The sequence below is a fragment of the Passer domesticus genome, chromosome 1, assembly GCF_036417665.1.
Source record: "Passer domesticus isolate bPasDom1 chromosome 1, bPasDom1.hap1, whole genome shotgun sequence".
Classification (NCBI taxonomy): domain Eukaryota; kingdom Metazoa; phylum Chordata; class Aves; order Passeriformes; family Passeridae; genus Passer; species Passer domesticus.
Window position 1 is genome coordinate 5,582,311 of NC_087474.1, and position 24,108 is coordinate 5,606,418.

Below are 24,108 nucleotides of genomic sequence, written 5' to 3' on the forward strand. Positions count from 1 at the left end.
GATTCACAGAACTTCCTTTGATCTAACAGCAGAAACAAACAACCTGTGTTGCACACAGTGGCCTCCAGCTCCTCAGTTTAAGGCAAAGAAAAATGGTCCCAGTGAGAGAAGAGTTAAGCACTTCTGAAAAATAAACTTCAAAGAAAGCAAAATATGAAGGAATAGACAAGATCCCAAGCTAAACTCCTAGAGAGAAATGAAGGCAGGAGTAGAAAAGAGGCAGGATTTGTTTACATAACCTCTAATCTGTAGCTGTGTCTGATCCTGTATCGCTCTGCTACTCAGATAAGGTGGAGTTTAGAGTCAAGAATATCAGAGGCATTCTCTAGACAAGCCCTTGTGGCCAGCATTCCTTCCTCAGATTACTCATGTTGAGAATAGGTGGAGTCCAAATCACAATTATCAGTGAGACACGTTATTAATCAAACAGCCACACAATTTAAATGCTGTCCTTCTGAGCAACTTTCAAAGAAGTCAAGTACTTGTGAGGAGCTCACCTGAGTTTGTTATGAATACAGATGTTACAAGTGTTCTACCTGACTGCAAACACAGGGATGCCACTTAGTTTTAATCTCTTCCAGAGTTGTTAAGTGTTCTTGTCTTAAATATTTGTTATTGTATATGATCAAAAAGATGTACTTCAGCTGTTTTTACACATATGCTGGAGTGCTCCTTAGGTTCTTTGAAATAGGACCAACCTCTCATCACACTCAGGGGCTCAGGTAAGGGCAGGAGGGAATTATTGCTGGAGAGAGCTGCAGCAATCAGGTACTAAGCATGATTACAGTAGATATTTTCTCGTGAAAAATGTACTTTAAAAAAATAAATCAAACAGAACAGATTAAGATACTGCTGATGGTAAAACACAGGTAAACATTCACTAATTTAAAGTGAATGGGAAAGAAGAAAGTGAGCCCACATGGATGTGTCTTCATTTGCTGGCATTGGATAGAGGATTATTCATGTTAGTTAAAGTTATGCACTTAGTTAAGTACTTTAGCTGGATTGAGGCCAGAGTACTGATGAGTAATCTGCAGAACCGAGGCCACTGAGAATAACAAATGAAAAAAAAAATACTCAGAGCCAAATCTGATTTAAATAAACACATTTACTATCTACCATTTTGCTTTCTTCATCTCAGTGTTGTATTTCAAAGCTCAGGCATGAGTAGTGACTTCAGTGAGCGAACACTTATTACAGCAGCTTTCAGTGGTGATATTTTTTAAACTTGAAACGTTTCCCCTAAAAAAAGCCTGAAATTAGTTGATACTACAGTTAAGGCTCAAGTAAACTTCACAAATTCTAGTAACCAATTGTAGTCTATCATCAAAATGTAATTTTAGAATCACAGAATGGTTTGGGTCGGAAGGGACCTTGAAGATCATTTTATTCCAACCTCCTGCCCTGGTCAGGGACACTTTCCACTAGTGCAGCTTGGCTCAGAGCCCCATCCAACCTGGCCTTGAACACTCTCAGAGATGGGGACTCCACAGCTTCAAGCCTTGTGCCTCACCACTCTTACAGTAAAAAAATTCTTCCTAAAATCCATTTTAAACCTTCCCTCCTTCAGCTCAAGACCATTTCCCATATCCAATCACTGCATGCCATTGTGAAGAGTCTCTCTCCAGCTTTCTTGTAGCCCCTTAAGGCCCTTGAAGGTGCTCCAAGGTCTCCCTGAAGCTCTCTGCTGTCCACCCTGAGCAGCCCCAGCTCTCCCAGCCCATCATTCTCACAACCATCAGCAGTTCTGAAAGGCTGAAGTCAGATCTGTCGAAGCAGGGCACCAGATGTAGGGCAGAGTTACAAAGGTGGATTTCTGAGAAACTCAGACAACCTTCAGCTCAGAGCTGAGTCACCCACAACCTCAATAAAACTTCAAGAAATTGGCACGGACCTGGGCTGAACAAATGCTCCTCTGTGGCACGAGCTGCTGTGCCACAAGGTGCAGGTAAGTGCAGCTGCACAGAAAAGGAGCAGCTGCTACAGGTGGCCTCTTGTGCAGAGCTCATCACACTGAGGATCCCAGGAGGGCTCCAGAAGGAGCTTTTGGGAGCTCTCTCAAAGGGGCAGGCACAGATAACGATGAATTTTTTCACTGCAAGTTCTAGGAGGACTTTGAACACTGAGGAGAACTTCCTTGTAGCACTTGGGGCTTGTGTGTTTGCATTAGATTTCAAGCCCACCCCAGAGCTGACAAACTCGAGGCATGAGTGCTACCAGGGGCCCCACTCAGCCTTGTGAGACCTGTTATCTCACAGTGGCTGCTATTATGCACAAACAAACCAATATATTAATAAACCTCCCTCAACACAGAGACTACGGTTGACCTGTAATCTCCAATTAATTATTAATTAAATTAATTTTTGACTAAAAGCTGTTTTTCAGATGGCACTGAGTGTGCATAGCTTGAGGAACCTAACCCTCTTCCTGAATTCATTCCAGATTTATACTGATCACTCCAGGCCTTGTTTTCGTGTGCTGCTTCTTTTTTTTTTATTGTTATGCACAAAAGAAATCTGCAATGACAGCTCACACAATGGATACCTTCCTTCTGCCATGCTTGTTTTCCCTTTTCACAGCCTCTTGACTGCATCCTTCCCTCATTCCAGGTACACTGCCAGTGAAAGCAGACTGTGCTCAGTGCTGCTTCTGTGGTTTGACACCCTCTGGAAGGGCTCAGACAAGGGCTGTGCTGAGCAAGAAACCTGTCAAGCACACGAGCTCAATGTTTCATGGCTACAAACAAGATCATAAAGGCACATGCAAATAGTGGTAAGGCTTTTCCCTGTATTCCAGGAAGTGGAATTGAAAAAAAATTGAAATTAGTTCCCCACTAAGGAGCAGGGATACACCTCCAGCAAGCCAGCCCCCACGCTCCTGTCCCTGCAGAGCTGCTGATACAAAGGTTCATTCATGGGCACTGGGTGCTTTCAGTGTGGAAATGGCAAATGCTGGGTTTGCTGCATGTAACCTGAGATGCAGATTGAGTCTGTAGTTAAATGTCTGAGAAGAGCTGAAATTATTTCTTGACATGCCTCCCTGGGGCTCAGAAGAGCAGCCGACTTCACAGTGATCTTTTGTGTAAATCTTGATGTGCTCTGAAAACATCAGGGCTCCCTGGCCACAGTGCAGCCTGCAGCATGAAAGCCTGTTGCTGCAAACTTTAAACACAACAGATTCTATCTATGGTTAGCTTATCTTAAGCCACTTGTAGCTCCTGTTCAAAAAATATCTGAGTTATGTAGAACTTTTAAATGTATTTATCACTTTTAAATGTAACACTTCTGACTTAGAGCAGCGTAGCCCCAATTTTTAATAAATGGGAAACTGAGGCACTGAGAGACCAGGTGACTTAGGGCTGCACAAGTGATCTCTGATGGGGCAGATGGTTGCAGCCAGGTCTCTCTGATCATCTACTGGCACTATTTTTCTCCTCTTCAAACTCTTGTTTTCCTTAATGACTCTTCAACTAAAACATTCATTGAATTCCATTATTTTTTCCCTGAAATAGCCACAGCCAAATCCTCAAGGGCATGAGAAAAAAAAAGCATCTATATCTTCAAAGTGTAACCTCTGTACCCATAAAATCTTTGATGATGGAAGCAACTACTTAATGACCAGTTCATGTTGTACCATAGCCATGCCCTCATGGCACACTCCAGGAAAGAGAATTGTGCACTTTCTGTGGCAGCGATTTTCTATCAAGAATTGTGTGTCAGCAATGAGAGAAATGATTGTCCCTCTGTAGGGAGGGACAGGTGAGCACAGGTGAGGTCACACCTCAGGTGCTGTGTCCAGTTCTGAGCCCCTCACAACAAGAAAGTCATTGAGGGGCTGGAGCATGTCCAGAGAAGGACAACAGAGCTGGAGAAGGGTCTGGGGAGTGAGTTCTGTCAGCAGCAGCTGAGGGAGCTGGGGGTGTTTAGCCTGGAGGCTCCAGGAGAGACCTTCTCACTCTCTACAGCTCCTGCCAGGAGGGTGCAGCCAGCTGGGGTCAGGCTCTGCTCCTGGGAAACAGAGACAGGACAAGAGGCCATAGCCTCAAGGGGCATGAGAGGAGGTTCAGTTTAGACATCAGGAATTTCTTCATGGTAATGGTTGTTAAACATTGGAATGGAGGCCAAGGAGGTGGCAGAGTCACCATCCCTGGAGGTGTTCAAGGAATGAGTGGATGTGGCAGTCAATAATCAGTGAAAGATTGGATTCAATGATCTGAGAGGTCTGTTCCAGCCTGAATGATTCTGTGATTCTGTATTCCTCACAGTGAATGCAGCTAAGAGACCAGCTTTGGCAGTGTCCTGTTCCTGTGTGCAGGATGTCTGCTGGGATTTGCTTTTGTGCAGTTGTTTCTGGCAGGCTCAAGGGAAAGGGGTGGGAATGGGCTCAGGTGTCTTCTCTCATCAGCCATGTCTGCATCAGTAGCTCTTCCCATTTACACAAGGAGCTCCATCCTGAGGTAGGACACACCATGAATGTTTCCAAGTAAACACAATCCTGACACCCAAAGAAATGCCAGACACACAACAGCAGGCGGAGAGCAGCCTTCCAGCTGCTGCCCTCCCTGCCACTCACTCAGCAGCAATTTCCCATTGTCACCAAGAGCTCTCCTCTCCTCTCCTCTCCTCTCCTCTCCTCTCCTCTCCTCTCCTCTCCTCTCCTCTCCTCTCCTCTCCTCTCCTCTCCTCTCCTCTCCTCTCCTCTCCTCTCCTCTCCTCTCCTCTCCTCATTTTTTTTAACCTTTAATATTTTCCTCACTTCTTTTTTTCATTCTCTGTCCTTCAGCTTCCTTTCTCATATTCACTACCTGCTGTTGTCATTTTAAAATATTTTAATTGACCATAAAAATTGCACAAAGACCCTGATCCAGGAAAGTGACTTGACACACACACAGAGCTTTAAGTGCTCCACTACTGTTGACTCCAACAGAGCTGCCACTGTGCTTCAATCCAACCACACATTTAAGTGTTTTCCTGGATCAAGGCCATCACCACACTGACATCAGCCAGAACAAAACAGCACCTGAGATTCAGCAACATAAAAACATAGCAACCCCAACCAAGCCCAGGGCTGTAACCTTCAGGTTACCTTTCCTCAGTGCCTTTTGTCATTGCTGACTCTGTTATGGCTACACTCAGAATTCCTTCTGCAAGCATGCACTGGAAGCAGTGTTTAGGAACAACCCTGCTTAAGCCAAGGCTTTCTTACACTTTCAGAATTTGCCTGGCCTGTTTTGCTAGATCAGGCTTTTGGACAATAAGGTCCCCAGGGCAAAAAGCATGTTTATTTTTCTGCTTGAATCATATGTGCTTATATACCACAAAATAACAGGTAGGAACTTTCTGTTCAGAGGTACAAGGAAGAAGATTCTCTGCATACCACAGATGACCTGATTTGGGCAGTTGTAAGTGAAAAAGTATGATAGATCAAGATTTCAAAAGTCCAAGGTATTAACCTTAGCACTGGCATTTTACTGTAACCCTAAATATGCAAAACCACTAAAGTAATCCCTCTCCTCCTGAATTCTGCTCCCTCCCTTTTTTTTGCTAACCTTCTGCCTCCATTACTTTTTCTCTTTTATTCTCTGTTGATTACTTCACTGGTTTACACTTCAGCTTATGAGTTCCATATGGTTGGAGCCTTGTCCTTTGTTAACCATAAAATAAGATTATGTACACCTTGGGCCCTGTACAAATCATTATTGTCTTCCTATAAATGTCTTCCACATGGCCCCACCCTCGGTTCCAGCTGAGAACTGAGCTGCTGTTGTGAACAAGCTCAAAGAATAAATATTTTGCATTCATTTCACCAGCACAATGGAAACATTTTTCCAGGCTGCTGCCAAGATGGTATCTAGTGCTCCTCTGACTCAGCAGCCCATGCAGCTGACTTTCAAATGGCCAAACTTGCTTGATTGTAATCTTAAAAGAAAAAAAAAAAACAAAACCAACAAACCAAACCACAACAACCAGCTGCATTTTTAAAGAGCTTTATTGCTCTCCTCTTGCACAAGCAGGTAGTGACAGTATAAAATGTGAAAGCTGGGAGAAAGAAGCAGTGAGCCCTTTTTGGGATGTCCCCTTTTATCTCTTCCAACTTCACCAGTTTATTTCATCCAATCAAAGAAAGGGATTGGGGAATGTTGTGAGGAAGTGAGAAAGAAATATGACTGCTTTACACAGAAAATTTCCTCCTGGTATCAACAAGCCTTTTACATTCTTTAAAGCTCTGTTGGCCATTTAAGACTGTATCTAAAAATAAAATATAGACAAAACTGGGTTAAGAGAGATGAAGATGGCTAGGAATTCTAAGAGTTCCCTTCCATATAATTTTTTCCTTATTCTTGTGTTACTTTCCCTCTAGTCCAATCCAGAAGCAGGAAAGGTGCAACCAAACAGGTTCAAAGCTGTTTATCTCTCCTCCATTCTCATGGGAAAGCTCTGCTCTATAATCCCTACTGCTTTGTGAATAAACAGCCCTGATGGTGAATAATTTTAGTGTTCCAAAATTGTTCAGATACAGCTGGGAAGAAGCTGTCAGTGACCCTGCATGAAACTGCAGCTTTATATTAAATCACAGAGTAAGCATCTGGCTTCTAATCACTGATGCAGGTTACTCCTACCAGAAGTTCTGATATTCTAAGCAGAATAACAGGATGCTTATTAAATTAACAAGTCTAAAATTCAAGATAAACCGTGCCATAAGAAATCAGTTCAATGGGTAAAATGAGGCTGTCCCTCCAGCACCCTCTTACATCATGGTACTTAACCAAAAGATATCTATTTATACAGACACACGAGGCCAGATCCTCAGCTTTAGCCTTTTTATACCATGCACAGTGCAGGATTTAGGGTGATAAAAGTAATTTAGGTTTAAGTTACTAACTCAGTCTTCAGGGTGCTGGGGTCAAGATTTCGGTACCAATGAGTATCTTAAAAAAGCCCCAGAGATGCTCTAGTTTTAATTGCCTTAGCTACTTATAGCCTTATGAGAGCTGTCAAAGCAGCTGGGAATTGATTGGACTCAGCATTCTGGCTATTCATCCTTTTCACCCTGCCTTCCTCCTTTTGATCTAGGACTAGGAGGAACAGCAATTGTAGGACTTCATGTCATTAAAATAAATTCTCCACTGAGTGAACCCATGGATAGCTGATTAAATTATTTCTGTAGCTGCAGAAGAAGCCACAAGTTGACACAGACACAGCATTTCCTTAGGGCAGAAAAAATTATCTTTATGCAAAAAATTTTCTCTGCAATGTAAGATTGATTGTACGAATCTGGACACTGCAACCAGAATACAAATATATGAGGACACCAATGTTTCAGGAGGTTGTGGTTGAACATTTTTTCTTTTAAAACCACTAAGTAGCTTAAAAAAAACTCACAACAATAACAAATTAACCAATATAAAAGGGATAGTAAGGTGCTTTTTGCATATTCTAAATACTAAAATGGGAGAAAAACTCCAAATGGGATACAAAATATATGACTAATAGAGAGAAAGGAAGTGAGGAAACAGAATATTAATAAAATGGGAGCTGTGATTAAAAAGTAGTGTGATATAGCTGAAGCTTTGTGAAGTTCAGGTTCATTTACTCTGCATGCCCCACTAAACCTCACTATGGACTTTCCAATCATATTAAATAATGAAATTATATTTCATTATTATGTGAACTTATATTTGGTTCAGTGGAGGCACCATCATGCTCTGTCAAAGGGGACTGAAATCAAATCAAGTGGGCTCCAAACATTTTCCCAGCAGTATTTTCATAATTGTTGTAGGGTTCATCAAGAATGATTACTTCACTAGTTTTGCAAGTAATTAGTTATGTGCCCACTATTGAGAAATCCTTTAAATTTAAACACATTTTCACGTGGATAGCAACAGCTCCCATAGGGAAAAAGGATTAAAGAAGGATAGCTGATTACAGCTCCTGGGATCTTCTAGGGGACACAATCACCTCCCAGGAGTGCTGCTGCTCAGGCATTTAGAAGGAGCCTGGACACAGCAGCAGTGCCAGAGCTTTGTCCCTGGTAAATGACAGCCTTTGGGGCTCTAATTTTGGTGATCAGTTTACTGTGGTGTGAATCACAGTAATGTCTTGGCACACTCATACACTGCCTTAAACCACACAAATACTAAAATAAGGAGTTCTGGTACATTGGAAAACTGGATTCCTTTTTTTTCCCAGCCTGTACTATTTTTTTTAATATATTTTTTAAGACCACCTCAGAATCAAAGAACACTTTTCAGTTCTCCTCATCAGATTTCAATCTCTTTAGTCACCCAGCAGATCATGGAGCTCTGATAGGTGGTATGGCTTTTTGGAGAGAGCCAAAGCAAAGGACCTGCTGCACACATCCTGCTTCCCAGGCTCCTTGCCAGCACAGGGTGTGATGCAACAGCCTCTCTCACTCTGAGCAAGTTAACAGCCCTGTTTTGGAGTTTACTACATTTTGGCTAAGAAACAGCATGAATAGCTTCACAGGGAAGTGCTACTGTTTAACAAGTGAGTAGCTGCAGGAACAATCTGGTTTCTCCCTTTTATCCAGGGCTGGAAGAGAGTCCCAGCTGTACATTATAGCTCTCCTCTCCCATATGCTGGAGCAGCAAGGACTGTGCAAAATGAACACAGACCAGACTCCCTTCTGTGTGCTCTGTCTGCAGTTTTAGCAGGATTCACTCACACAAGCTAAGAGTAAGTCTCTGACTACCTCCTGGCTGACTTTTCCTCTTGTTCAGAACATTCTGGGAAATTACTTGGCTTGGAAGTTCTTTGGAGGACAGTGGCTCACCACAAGATCATATGGAAAGGACTATTTTTTGTAGGCATGTTCTGCCTTTGTCACCTCTTGCAAGCAGAGGAAGCCCCAGCCTTGTTTTCCACCAAAAGAGACCTCTCCAGTCTGGAGCCAGCACCTTCTGGCCTGGGCTCCTCTCATGCTGGGAAAGGAGCATGAGGCAGCACAGAAATGCTTGTGTTTGCAGTGAGCAGTGCTATTTTCACAGTGCCTTATGCATCAGGGGAGGAAGAAAGGATGAAAGAAAAGGATACAGCCACTGTGGGGGTCCCAGTTGTTGGTTTCTCTGGGTCTGGATTGAAGGCACTTGAGATAGCAGTTCCTGTTCAGTCTCAAGTGTTTGTTATTTCTTATCAGTAAAACAGGCTCACTACTGTGAGTTCAGCTTTTCATTAGAAGGCACAAAATGGCCAACAATCTCTTGTTCCAAGGTCTTTTAGGACTAAACTACCCAATTAAGGACTGACACCTAGATTATTTTCCCTTTTAACCCAATAACTGATCCCAAATACCCCTCAATGTGGACTTTTCTGCCCAATTACAAAATGCCACCCAAACCCATGAAGAAGAAGGAAGAAGCAGCATGAAGAAGGAACCCAGGACAACACCCTGTGCCCTCCATCCTGCTTCCATCCACAACACACTAAAAACCCCAAACCCTAAATTTCTCACCAAGTGACACACTGACACTACTCTCTGTAATCTATTTCACACTTTTGTGGATTTGGTCTATCTTGTAGTGTAGGAAACTTTCTCCATTAATGAAGGTCAAAGTCAGTGCTCCCCTGGGGGTCAGGGCACCCCAGAGCAGACAGAGAAATATTCCCAGTGCTCTGGTCTTCCACAAGCCACATAATGCCCAATGTACCACGTTCCACTTCAAAATACAGACAAGGTGGAAACAGGGCAAACAGGTTTGGTACTGAATTTGCAACCTCTCTGCATTTTTATCATGGTTCCCAATGTCACACTAGAGAAGAGTTATCATTTACCACTTACTGCCTGCAGGTTACACCATCCAAACAACACAAGACCAAAGTACAGAATAGTGAGCTGCATTGTGAGAAACCAAATTGCTCCTTTGCCATTTAATGCAGCACACAGTAATCTTTAGGCACACCTTTGATCTCTTATCAGCTGCATCTCTCATTATAACCTTCAAACTCAGCCACCAGGAACACCTACACATGCAGGGGAGAGGCTGGCAGAGCTGCTGCACTGGTGTGTGACAGCCCCAGCAGCTCCAGCTCGGGCACCTGGCGGTGCCTGGATCAGAAATGCAGCTCCTGGAGTCAACCCCTTCCTTCCCAGGCAGCTCCAGAGGCTCCTCAGCCCCTGGATCTGATTCATCCCCTGCAAACGCCTCTCTGGGCATGCAGACACAACGGGAGCTACTGCACTACAGCTTAAGCAGCTCAGAAAGGTTTCTAAAGTTAGGTGGGATAAATCCAGACCTTGGTGATTACCACGGACACCCATTTAGCATGAGGTTAATTGCTCAGCTTTGTGTGTTGTGTTGAGGTGCTGCTTGCTGAGGGAGGATCTCCCTCTCTCAGGAACTGTCTCCCACTATTTATTTCCCTCCCCAGAACTGAAGGCTGAAAAATCACATGAAAATACCCACTGTTGGAAGTGCTACTGAAACATGAAAGGTTTTGGCTACATCTGCTGGGAAATAAGTATTTTTAATCTTCTCTCCATGTCTTCTCTCTTACTGAACAGATTTAACCATTCTGCACCCAAGTCTCAGAGAGGTAAAAAACAATTTCAGAACCAGCTTCAAATGCCATTAATTATAAAAATGGGCTAAGATGAATTCCAAGTCCTGATACTATATGTCTTCCTATAGTTATCTGTTCTTCTGATTTTTTTTTTTTAAATAATATTTCCAGGTCTGGAAATATTATTTAAAGAGTTCCTCTTTCCTACTGCAATATATATGGCAATCATGATTCATTTATAATAGTTCTAGGGTCTCACACATTATCATTACCAGTTAAGCAATGTAATAAGTAAATGAGATTTAAGTTGACAGAAGCCTGTAGATAGGAGTCATTCTCATTCCAGATGTCAGCATAGAAGATTCCATATCATTGAACTGATCACCTAACAGCATGACCACATTTATCATCAAATTAATAGTGTGTTTTTAAAATAACTGAAATTGTTCTGCCAGCACGTAGTGATGTAAAGTGTAAAGAAGAAATTGAGTTTGCCTCTTACAGATTTGTTTATGGCACATCATTGTGAAATCATGTATTTATTAACACCACAGCTCAGAATAAATGAAATGTTGGAAATACAGTACTCAAGTCTAGAATGTTTGTACAGTGCTGTTGTATTTGCAAAGGAATGTTGGGTCAATAATTTGCAGGGATCAAAATACATGACAGTGCTGAGGGACACTCATCAACTTCAGATTCATGTCCTTCTGCAGGATCTCAGCCTTTCTCTCTAACAGTTTCTCCTAGAAGAGAATGGCAAATCCAATCTCTCTTTTCAGTCTCTGTTGAAAATTAAACATCCAGAGCTCTGCTCCTCACTGCTCTGTGGCTGCTGACATTCATTGCCAAGTAAACCAAACCCCTAATGATTCACTGGCAGCCCTGCACACTCACTGCTCTCAGACATCAATGAGTACAGAGGGTACCAGACAATCAGGTGCTACACATCCCACATATTTCTGTGTCTTCTGAGCAGGAGAGAACTGAGTCCAGCAGTCTGAGTTACTCCTCAGACTCCCTCTTGTACATATATACAACCACAACTGTTCACAAAAACCTGCTGAGAATTCTGTTTCTTTATTCTGGCATCTTCTGCTCAACTTCATGTTGTCTGAATCAGCAAATAATCAAAAACAAAACAAACTTTTCAGTCTTTCAGTCAGTGGAATGTGCTAAGATTATGCTGTTTCCTCACTTCTATTCTAACAGGTACAAAAGACTCTTCTGTAGCTGCATAGCACAGATGAACACATTCATATGCAAATAATATGACTGATTGAGTAAAACCTACCCAAAATATTTTTGTATCCTATAAACCTTTGGGTTTAATAATTTCTGCATCCCAAGAATATACTGACATGGAAAGGCAGTGAGCTGGCTGCAGAAAAGTTACTGCTGGAGTTCCCTCACTATAAATGTAGGACTTATTTTATTTAATACTTTAATTATTTACTTTTGCATAGCAGAAAAACAGAAAGTCTGTAATTTGTAGGGAGAGTTTGGCTTGCTTGATCTGAAAAAACAAAGGTTGGCTACTGGTACAACAGGATGTAGCAAACAATGAATGAAAAAGGCCATTAATTATAAAAGCAAATAGTCTTAACCCATGAAAAAACTATGTTGAAAATCAGAGACTTCCTCAACTTTACAGAAGGGGCCCCCAAAATAGGGCAGGTGTTTTATGGGATGTGTGTGAATGACTTGAAAGCAGCAGATGAGCCCTGATCCAGGACCCAAATGCTTTCAGCATCACAACAGCTGCTGCTGCTGGAGGTGCCTCACACCAAAGCAAAAAAGGCTTTGGGGTTGCTGTGTTACTGTGTTCAGATCCTGGAACAGCTTTCCCATGGGTGAGTGGGAGGAAACTTCCTGATTTTAAATAAATTACCGAGAGCTGGAATGAAACAGAACCCATGGCTGTTCAACAGAGCAACTGACCTCATGAACCTGTGTGCCCTTTACAGTTCTGGATTTCTAGACACAAAAAATGTTGAAGATTTTATATTTTGGAGAGGAAAAAAGGGAAGAAAAGCTGAGCAAGGCAGATGCAGGGTAGTTTACTCTGGTGACAGATCACAGTCTGCTGGTTCCATGAGTCAGAGGAATGGAAAGATACAGGTAATGGAAAGGAATTAACACAAAAGGAAAAGGGGGCAAAAAGGCAGAGGAGAAAGAAAAGGAGAGTGATGCCCCTGAGGCTCAGGCTGGCCAAGGGAGAGGGGAGAGGCACAGACCTGGATATTTTCCAGAGTGCAGTACTGGAGAATATCAGAGGCTGGAATTCATGTGCTCCCAGGAACTGCTGAGTTCATGCACTACCAGGAACTGAAGAAACCACTCTTATGAAGACACCTTTGTGATGTGGGAGGCTGGATAAATGCCCTGGTAGTGCTGCCCTTCTTTTTCTACTCCCTGGGCTGGGGCAGGAGGTGTGATAGCAACGTATGCTATTAGTCACCATCTGTCCCAGTCATCTCAGACTCCAGAGGCAGCAGGAACTCAGAGCCCCTGCAGCTCAGACTGTGAATTTCTTTTTTATATGCTCTCTTTGGCTGCTAACTCTCTCATCAGCTCTTCTTAAGGGAGATAAAAGAAAATCCTAAATAAAATTTTATCCACCTCTAGGGTAGCATCTCAGCAGCGTATCCTGGGATCTGAAGCCATTGCAAAACTCACTTTGAGGGCAGTGCAAAGATTAGTTACCATCTGGATAAATCAGAAGGAGCCACCACCTCTGGATTCCCAGTTCCCTCTCAGCCAAACTCTGAAGTAAACTGAGGTAAAAAGCCTTGTTCTCACTCTGTCCCATATGGACACCCACTCATGGACTGCAGCCCATCAGCTGCAGCACAAGACACAGTCCACACACAGCCCTGCACATTTCCCAGTGGAAAACTGGACACGAGCTTTACTTACATGTTTTGAGGTAGCACAGGGAGCTGGTGTCATGATGGGAGGCTTGGCTGCACTTTGTGAGGGAGGCAGAGAAAACCTCTGCCCCGTGTCCGGAGGTGAGGAACAGTGAATTCTTGTTTCTGGTCTCTCAGGCTCATGCTTATAGGACTCAAGAGGAAACGTGGGCTGCTTGGTCACTTGTGTTGGGGTAGATGGAGAAGAGGAGAGGCCAGAGGCTGTGAACAACAAAAATGCCCAAAGATCAGTTCAGGTGAAAAGCAGATGGAGATCTCAGCTTTACAGAAATCCTGCATTTTTCATCACATTTCCCCAAACTAAAAGTAGGGATTTCACTTCTTTGTTTATGAAAAGGAATCTGTGCGTTGCCATTAAAACCCTTTTAGGGTGGTTGAACTGTCTGGTCCACTACAGGGAGGTCCAGTGGCAGGATGGGAGTGCTGGAGGTTTATTTTGTATTACCCCCCTGTCTGATTGCTTATTTCTAAAGTGACACTCAGCATGGGTATTACCTTATTGTTGTCATTTTAATACTCCTGTGAGTCTCAGGATTACCTTTATCTCATGGCACACAGCTCAAATCCTTTAATGGTTGCTTTTCCTTCTTTTTCATTATTTTAACAGTATCTCAGCCAGCAGTAAAAATACAATTAGGAACAGAGACAAAAAAGAAACAGAGCATATTTCTCCTGAGCCTCAGTTTGCTTTCTGTAAAGCTCTTGTACAGCCTTTGTGTAAACTAAAATTGTTTTCAGCTGCCTTTGAGAAGAAAGATTGATCATATCTTTTGCCAAAAGTCGGTGTCAGCAGCAGATAATTGCTCTTGTGAGCACCCTGTTTTTATTTGACACGTGTGTGTACCCCAGCTGTATTTTTGGTTACATTCCTAGGGCAGCTCTGAATTGTGAGCAAATAGATTTAAACTGTGTTTATTACCCATTTAAGAACCAGCAGACATCCACCACCAGTCAGAAAATTCAGGTTCCAACACCTGTGTTTCTGGTTCCATCAGAAAACCAAGGGTGGTTCTCTGGTGCCAGCACAAATCAGAACAGACCCAGATGCATAAAAACCATGAGGCTGAACTGGGATGTGTATCTTTAAGTGGGCTGTAAGACCTCTGAGTTTGGCTCATTTCTTGTGCTTCCATAGATTTGTGTAGATGATCAGTTAGTCCAAAGGGGACTCAAGCCCATCAAAAGGGGGCAGATTAATGAGCATAAAAGCCCAGGCCACTCAAAGGAGTGTTTGGGAACACAACGTTGCATTTTCCTGGTAAATCTGGCTCCTTGGTGGGAGCTCTCAGGGCTCCACCAGAGATTATTGCACCAGAAGTTTTTTTCCTAAGTTCCTAGACTTGGAACACTGGACATCCAACAACTCAGGGAGGGATCTATTACTTGAAGAAACTATTGCTCCTGACATATCTGGGGAAGAGTTGGCATATTCTGTGTTTAAAGGAATTAACATGCAATATGGGTAACTGTTCTTTACCTATTATTCTTCTTTGAAAACAACTTTTCTTGATGGGTTTTACATAATAAGAGACTTAACTCTATAATAATAGAGTCACTCAGCATGAAACCTGCAAAATAATTAGGCTCTGATGTGTTTTATTAATAGTGGGTTTAGTGGTACAGAGTACTGTATTTATTTCTTTCAAAGAAAATCTTAATTCTCACTGATAAACTTTAGCTTTGCTGGAATCAAAAAGGACCCCCTACTCAGACCCTATCTCTGGTCCTTTTCCAAGCTTGCAGCTGGACTTCCATTTAATTTGATTTTTAAGGAGCCCTGCAGCTCTGGCAGTCAAGCAGCAATACCCCAGGCCCAGAGGGGACTGGGGTTGGAGGCAGGTACAGATGTTGGCAGATGTGACATGCCACAGAGTGAGGCAAGATCAACCACCCTGACATTCTGGGTGTCCTCAAGCCCTGCTCATTTCAGGGGACTGCAGAGTGTGTTCCACTTCCTTAAGGACTGAAAGGACACCTAACTTGCCTGCTCAGTTTTTGCTTGCAGACAAATTTAAATAAGCAGTTCTGGGGAAGGTGCTCCTCTGTGTTTTTATTGAACAAATGTTCCCTGAGTGCTCAGACTGGGAGCTGAGATAGCTGCAATCGATGCAAATGGAAAACCACTGAAAGGGAGAAAAACACCATTAGGTCTTTAAGTCTTGCTGCTGGGATGTGTTCATTGTGTGCTAATGTGCTCTGCAAGTCCACAAGAACCATTTCCAGTTCCGAGAGGCTCTGCCAGAAGAGCTTTCAGCAGACATACAGAAACCACACTCAGAGCAAGGCTGGCCTGCCAAGAGCAGAGGACATCTGTAGGACACAGGGACACGTGGATCAAAGGGGACCAAGGAAGTAACACCTCTTACATGCTGTGAAAACTACTGTCACCTCATCACTGACATGTAACAGCCCAGGCAGGACAGAGAGCGTGGTTTCCATCTTATAAGAACATTCACTGGTGGTGAATCTCCCTTTGGATGCCAGCCTTGGATACTTGGCATGAGTTTTTATGGATGAGGAGCATCTGTGACTCCAGCACACTGAGCCTCAGAACTGTTTGTTTCAACCAGGCACTTCAAACATGAAGTACTCGCTGTGAGGCACACCCTAATACATCTGAGATTCAATTTGTCTGTGACTCAGTTTCTGCACAGGGTTGGAAGGAAAAATATAATTATTTTGCAGGGTGCTTGATAAAATTAATGTAATTAAGCTTTTCAATCTTTTATAAGCCTACCTCAGAGTATTATTGGGGTATCTATGTTATTTACATTTGTACAATACTGAGATTGAAGTCATAATCACATAATCACATGCTAAATGTGATTTATGAATATTGCAACAAATTTTTTGTGAATTTTTTATGAATATTGCAACAAAATACTTTTCACTGCTGTGATACAGCCTAACACCCTAAACCTAAGTCCTTTATAAAAGCCTTCCACATCAAAGAATGAAAACCTGTAATAGATCTCCAGAGCAAATCAGTTCAGGAGTAACAAGACTTTGTACTGACTTTGGTCCTATTGGCCTGACAACTAAACAGCAGCACGGGTGTAAATATATTTTTATCTGTACCTGCAGTGGGTGCCCTGCTCTACTGCAGCAGAAGGAATCCAGTGAAGAGACAAGATACAACTCTACACCATGGCTAAAACCAGTTAATTTGGGAGAATGTGCTTAAAACAATTAAGCAGGGAAAACCAGACAACAATTCAGGATTCTTCTATAATGAAGCTGGAGCAATTCAGTATGTATGTAGGATTTTTGGGAAGAAACAAACGTTGACATTGGCTACAAACCCTACTAGTTTTGGTGACAATATGAACAAAATGTGGTGTTTTCATGTTATGAAAATAAATGGCTGTCCCTTTTTTATAGCACAAAACAATTTTAGAAAAAAAATTAAAAGGAGAGAAAAAGGTCTAGCAGATTGGTTGCTGTGTACAAAAGGGTTTGTCCTTTGGGGTTGGAAGTGGATGATCTTTAAGGTCTCTTCCAACCCAAAATATTTGATGATTCAATGATTCTATATTTCCTATTGATTAACCCTATCCAGTCCTGAAACAACCTGAGAGTTTTGCTGCGCTCTGATTCATTCTCACATTACCTTTCTCAGGACAAAACAAGAGCAAACAAAGAGGATAACTCTGTGGTCTCCAAATTGATGAATCGTAAGTACTAACATTTGCATAACAGATTATGCATATGAATAAGAATATTCATGAGATTCACAGGAAGATGTGGTTCAAAACAACTTTCATATTACAACTTCACATGGAATATGTGTGTGAGATCCTAGCAGAACTAGACAGCAGACTTGGAGCAGAATGGGCTGTCTCCAGCTGCCTCCCCCCTGTGACAGGGATGGCCCAGCACTCAGTTCTGTGCCCCTATTTGAGCAGCTTCAGCTGGGATCAAGCCACACGCCATGGGTTGGATGCAAAAGCCCCAGGGAAGTGCTGCTGGAATGGCAGTGCCCACACCTTTGGCTCAGGTCACACCCAGCGCTGGCTGGTATCGAGCTGGGCACAGACATACAACAGCAGTGCTGCTCCTTTCACTTGTTTCTCTAGGTATTTACAACAATTTCTCTTAAATCAAGCCCTTATTTTGCACAGCATTTAGTTTTTCACCCACCTATTTGGGCACTCTGATCCAAACCAGCCCTCCAGTGCTACATAACAGGAAAGGATGAAGTGCTGCGTTCTCATCCGTGTTCTCCCAAGGGAAGAAGGGTGGATGCCCTCCTACATTTCCTACATTCCCACAATGTGACACCCACAATGAGTTCTGTCACCTACATTTCATGCCTGACCTGGCAGGATGCATCTGGTGGTTTCTGGGAGGCAGGATGCTCACAGCCCAGTGATTCCTGCCAAAGCCTCCCTTTTCATCAACCCTTCTCCAGAAAGAAAAACAGCTGCTGCCCCCATGAACCTTTGGAGCCACCTGCCCCCATAGGATGCTGGAAGGGATTTCAGGGATGTGCTAACACTCCTCTGCAGAGGTTTGGCTTCAGGGAACACTAACAGACTCCTCATTGAGGGCCCTAAGGATGGAGCCAGCAGCCTGCTCTCAAACTTGCAAATTTGTGTACTAAAGTTGCTGAAACTGGAGAGTTACTGGCCATGAAAATGAAATCACTCTTTGCACTTTCCCTACGAAACACTTCAGTATTCGCTCATCCTGTACCTGATCAAACAAATAACAACACTGCTAATACTTAAAGTGGTGGCTAAAACAGTTTTCTGAGTTTATTTATAGGGATGTATTCATTTACCATTTAGAGTGAAACTTCTCAGAAAAAAAAACAAAACAAACCAACAAACAAAAAGACTCACAAAAAACCCACAAAAACCCCCACCAAAAACAAAACAAAACAAAACATCCTAACCAACCAACAAATTAAAAAAAAAAAAAAAAACAACAAAAAAACCAAACCCCAACAAGAAACCCCCCGCAAACCAAAACCCAAAAGGAATTTCCATTTGCAGTGTCTCCATGTGACACTTTTTGTCTTGACTCTTTCCCAGGGCAGCACTGTCCTTTCATTTGCATTCTCAGCTGGCAGTGAAACAGAGAAGGCACAGGCTGTGGCTGCTGAATTTTAAGTACCCTGCAGCACAAGTGAATCTGAGCTGAGCTGCTGGTTCATTAAGCTGATTCACTCTTCAGACACAATACTATGCTAATTCTGACACATAAGCAAATCAATGCAAATTATGTGAAATGAGGTTTAATGCCACTTAATGTCAGTAAAGCTCTGAACCCATCAGCAGGTAAATGGCTACTGCCTGTTTCCATCCAAACAGTACTGATGATATTGGCACTAAATGTTGTAAAATACCCGTTAGTTTAAAAAATAATAAATAAAGTCTGAAGAGTAAATCTGAAGAGTTATTGTACCAAAAAATAGCAAGGATACTGCCCAGGAAATTTTCTGCTTTATCTAATACTGTCACTTACACACCAGCTCAGGTGCCTCCCACCATATAAGAATTACAGGTCCTATTCTCAAACCCTATAGCCTGTATCTGTGGTTGACACTGCATCACCCATATAATGGCCAGGCCTTCCAGCCCTTCCAAGCTCCCTGCTTCCAGCTGAGCAGATCTACCCCAGCTGCATTAGCAAAGGCTTTTGTTTCAATCTGAAACAGCTCCATGGATTTCCATGAAGCAGGTACACCACTCAATGGGAAGCTTACTTGTTTCCAAAACCACATTTCTGATGCTTTCATGAATCAGAGGAAGAGAAAAATGCACCTCTTAAGTAATTAAAATACCATATGCTGTCTGAAAATTTCACAGGAAAATGTATAATTTTGTAACTTAAAAAAATTCTAAAAAATCTAATTTATTTATAGTAGTTTGAACATAGTAAAAGAAACCACTTCTTAAGTGGTCTCAGCCACAGAAACACCTGACCAACCCTGAAAGCTCCAGCTTTTTCTTCAGATGCTATTTCACACTGTAAAACCAAAGACAAAACCCCACTGGTATCCAGAATTCAGCCTGCTCTACTCCACTTGTGATCTATTTATGTGCCAAAACCACACTTGTGTCTGTGGAATCTGCAAAGGAACACCTTTTCCTCATAAAGCTGAGAAAATCAGGAGCTGAAGAGTTTAATTAGCAAAGTTTTGAAAATTGTTCTTCTTTCTGAAGATTTCAAGGCCCCTTTATGAGGAAAGGCCGATCAGGAGAAACTCTTGGCTGTATCCTTTAAAAAAGATGATGCTGTATCCTCAAAGGAATTTACTGAAGATCTCTCCTGCAATGATGATTAGGCAGAGGACCTTCCACCTTGCCCAGAACCACACCTTTGTTATCTTATATTTGTTAAATGCACTTGTCAAATCTGGAGGGACTGGACACATTATGTTAGCTCATAAAGCAATAAACACATGAGATCCAAGATCAGAAATCCTGGTGGAGAGCATCCCTCCCAATGGGCTTTTTCTAGTTCTCACTGGCAGCAAGGTTCCAGCCTGGCTTCTAACTACTAATTTTCTGCCAGTGCTTCTCCTTTGTCTTGCAAATACTGGAGGAAAGACCACAGCCAAATAATTCAGAGCAAAGAAAGGGGGATCACTCACAAGCTCGATGGCAAAGAATGGCTTTTTTTGGGACAGCCAAATGCACATTCCATTGCTGTTCGACAGCCTGACAGGTGATGAATGAAGAGGTCCTGGTAATGGTTGAGGTAGTCACTGAATAAGTGCCTGGGCTGGCACGAATAATTAACTTGGCCTGGTAATTATACTGAGAGACTCAGCACCAAGGCTTCGTCAGACACCAGATGGCTGCGGCCAAGACAGAGTCAGAAACACACAACGTGTGCCAGCACAAGTGCCAGTGAGAGGAGAAAAGTACTGACAGAGATCCTCAGCAGGTAACAGCCTGATGGGGGAACATCCCGTAGAACCAGGATGTGGAAACCTCCCTTGTGGATCCCCCTGATGGGGAGACCCCTAAAAGGTTCTGTGCTGGGAATGAGAGATGGATGGGACTTCTGGTTTTTCAGTCTTCAGGTTATTGTTTATCTTTCTCTTATCAGAATCAGCATGCTGTCTACATCTCAGACTTAGCGTACAAAGAGAAGGCACCAAAAGTCACAAGACACACAAATTCAAGGTCTTTTAAAGCTATTTTGTCCAATTAACTCTTAGATGTATTTTGTTTCTACCTTTCTACCAATAACTAATTATTTGTCTGTCCACACAACATCTGCATTGAGTTTCTTTCTAACCAATCACTCTGTGCCACCAACACTGCAGAAAATGGAGCAGATGAAGAACAAGAAAGAGATCAGACAACACCCAAAATCCTCCATTTTGTCTCCTCTCTACCTCCATACTAAAAAGCCAAACTTGTCACTGTCATATTTTCTGGAAAAATCCCCTTCACCAGGATTTCTCTCCTGGGAAGCTGAGAAGCCTCAGAGAAAAAGGAAAACACGATTATCTCATTTGCTTCTCCTGTGTTTTGCTGCTTTGGAATGTGGTAGGTGATGTTTCATTGGTTTCATGTGAATTGTTTTTACTTATTGGCCAATTATGGCCAACTGTGCCAAGGCTCTGGAAAGGGTCATCAGTTTTTCATTAATATCTTCTATCCTTCTGTCTGTATCCTTTCTGTATTCTTTAGTATAGTTTAGTATAGTTTTAGTACAGGATAATATAATATAATATAATATGATATGATATGATATGATATAATATAATATAATATAATATAATATAATATAATATAATATAATATAATAATAAATTAGCCTTCTGAGAACATGGAGTCAGATACATCATTTCCTTGCCTTTGTCAGGGGACTGAGGAGATACGAGACAAACTCTTGAGTTTTTCACCCTGTGATAAACTACATTACTATCTATTTCACACACTCATAGATTCCAGTTCATCCCAAAGTCTTGGAAACTTTCTCCCTGGATGAAGGCTGAAAGCAGTGTTCCCCTGGGGATCAGGACTTCTCAGGACAGGAAGAGAAATATTCCCTGTGCCCTGGGTTCCAACACCAGGAGGAGGTTTGGGCAGGAATCTCCATGAGCAACACACACATGAGCAAAGAATGCTTCACCCTCCTGTGCATCCATCACCCACGGAGCACGGGGTCAAGAAGTTTGCAGACATCAGTCAAAAATAGGTTAGAAACTGTTGTAAAATAGTTGATAATTGTTAAGCATGTACTGTTAAAAAGTTTGGTAACTGTATTGTAAAAGGGATTAAAAGGGTAGTTATAAGAAATAAGAAATATGGTGTATTGTATTACCCTAAGTGAAGTGTGTCCCTCCTCCAGGCAAAACGAGCCAGCCCGGACAGAACTGTACTGGGCCAATCAAGGGCCTTAAACCTTCATGCAAACGAAGGATCCCAACAGAAACCAATCCAAAGGAACAAAAAACAGCATAAAAAGGGGGCATCCGACCCAGTGAGCCTGTGCCGCTCCACCTGGAGCATCGGGAACATCGCTGCTCAAGAAAGGAAGAGGATCCAGCGCCGGCGCTGCAGCATCCTCGCTCCCTGGGAACGCTCCTGCTGCACCCGCGGGCCCCCTTGCTTTAGGTCTTACAATAAATGCTGAAATCACTTTAGGACCGGGAGTGTGTTCCCGTTTTTAACATCAGCTTTTCACTTTGGCCGGGCAGCTCTCCTGGAGGAGGGCCACGTCCCGAAGGGCTCCTGCGGCACACGGAGCCGGGACTGCGGTAATGGGATGCGACATCCCGCAGCCGCTGCCTGGGGACCACCGCTGGGCTGGAACAAAAGCCAGCCGAGCAGCGCTGCGATACCCAGCCGAAAAGTCACTAAAATGAAAAGGAATCGCTCCTTCCATTCAAACCGGGCGGCAGAGACACACGGCATCTATCTGTGCAGACCCCGCGCTCCTGATCCCAGCCGGAGCAGCGATGAGTGAGGAGCCAAAAGGAGCCAAAGGCAGCCCAGGAGAAGGAGCCACGTGTCCTTATGGATGTGCTGGAGCTGCTGAAAGCAAAGCCCCAGTGCCTTGCCAGGCACAGCCCCCAGCACAGGCAGGGGCTCCCATGGCCCTGGTCACAGCCGGCTGCTGGGAGGAACAATGCCTACAGCGGGGCGCCTTTATTTACTTAATACACCACCTGGCATTTAAACTTTCACTGGGTACTTTGTGTTCAGAGCCCTTAATGAAGTAACTTTTGTTTTCTATTCTAGCAAAGAGGCTGGCTGCTCAGGCAGGCATTTAACAGCGCTTTCCACATTAACCTCTGTTGTCCTATCCAGGCTTTCTTCTGTTTTGAGCCAAGCTGAGCTAAATGCTCCCCTGCCATTACAGAAAGCTGCAAGTTGCCTGTCTTTGGAGACACTTTGGTCGCCAGAACTCTCTGCCCCTCCATCACCCTGCCCAAGATTAAAATCAAATTAAGCCCTGTCCTCTTGCTGTGACTCTCCACACTCTTATAAATAAAGTACTGTTATGGTACCCAGCCATGAAATGAGGCTGCTAGAACTGCTTTCTGCATCTCTCCCTGGCTTTGCACAGCAAAGTTCCCAAAGCACAACCATCATCATCACTGCTCCTGTTCTGCTTCTTCGTTGCTGTGTGCAAAGTTCTTCATGGACAGACGGGGAACCAGAACCCTGCCCTGAAGGGTTTGCATTTTGACAGGCAAGAAAAAGAGGAGGAAAATTAGGGGGAAAAGGTGGGAGGAGGAATGCTGCATGCACGGTATATAAAGACAAGTTTGGAAGCAATTACTTGCTCTGATGCTTAATTTCACATTTAGGGATTTCATCTTTAATCACTGCAATAAATGTCAGCTTTTTGAAGCAGATGCTTGAGGGGTTGCAGAATGAGGTAGGCTGTTGCTTCACCTATGATTTATGATACGTTCATCCAGTGTATATTTTAAAAAAAATGAGGTAATTGAGGCAAAGATTTTTTTGCAATAAAGCAGCACCTTAACCACATCCTCATTTCTGTAACACACTAAAGCAGAGGAACGCCCCGTGGAATCGAAAAAAAGCTCCAAACATTTTACAAATATGTCATTAGAGGTGCAAGTTGACGAAAAGAACAGTCTAAATCAAAGTCTGCAGAACCCCACTGGAATCCCTGTGAGGGATTTCATCTGCACAGTACATCCACTCCCTGTGTAACAGCTAGAGACAGAATATTAATGCACATAGAGACCAGGAGGGCATCTATTAGCAGGGCAGGCATGGCAGCTCCAGGGCTGTGCCAGGGGAATGTGCACTGTACTGTGCATGCAGCTAAAGGCTGTGATCACACTGTGATGCTTCCCGAGGTTGGGAATAGCAGGATACAAGGCTATCAGGGCAGAGACTTCAGGACCCAGGCCCCAGGACCTGTTCTCTGTTTAATTCATTGGTTTATGTTAGCCTCAGGTTCCTACTCTTGCAATGAATAGGATAGCTCCAGAGGTGCCAGTAATAGCACCAGAGGTACATGGAATGTCAGTCTCACAGCACAGTTTAATTTTGTTTATTTTCTGCAGTGTTTACAAGGGCACTGAGCTGCAAGTAATTAAATATTTGCAAAGTACTCCAAATCCTCAGGAAAGCTGTAGCTAAAGAAAGAAGACATAATTTGACATTTCTTTGCCTCTGATACTAATTTTTTTAAAACCTTCTAATTTT

The 24,108-nt window shown here is 43.0% G+C and overlaps 1 protein-coding gene across 5 annotated transcripts in view; it reads right to left on the reverse strand.

The window, feature by feature from the left end:
* The window catches only part of PRKAG2 (protein kinase AMP-activated non-catalytic subunit gamma 2), a 210,484-nt gene that overhangs the window by 53,271 nt on the left and 133,105 nt on the right, over positions 1–24,108 (reverse strand). For all 5 annotated transcript variants that reach the window (XM_064431668.1, XM_064431726.1, XM_064431760.1 and 2 more), the window contains one exon: positions 13,440–13,654. In XM_064431668.1, the coding sequence (XP_064287738.1) occupies positions 13,440–13,654 (215 nt within the window). The remainder of the gene's footprint in view (positions 1–13,439; positions 13,655–24,108) is intronic.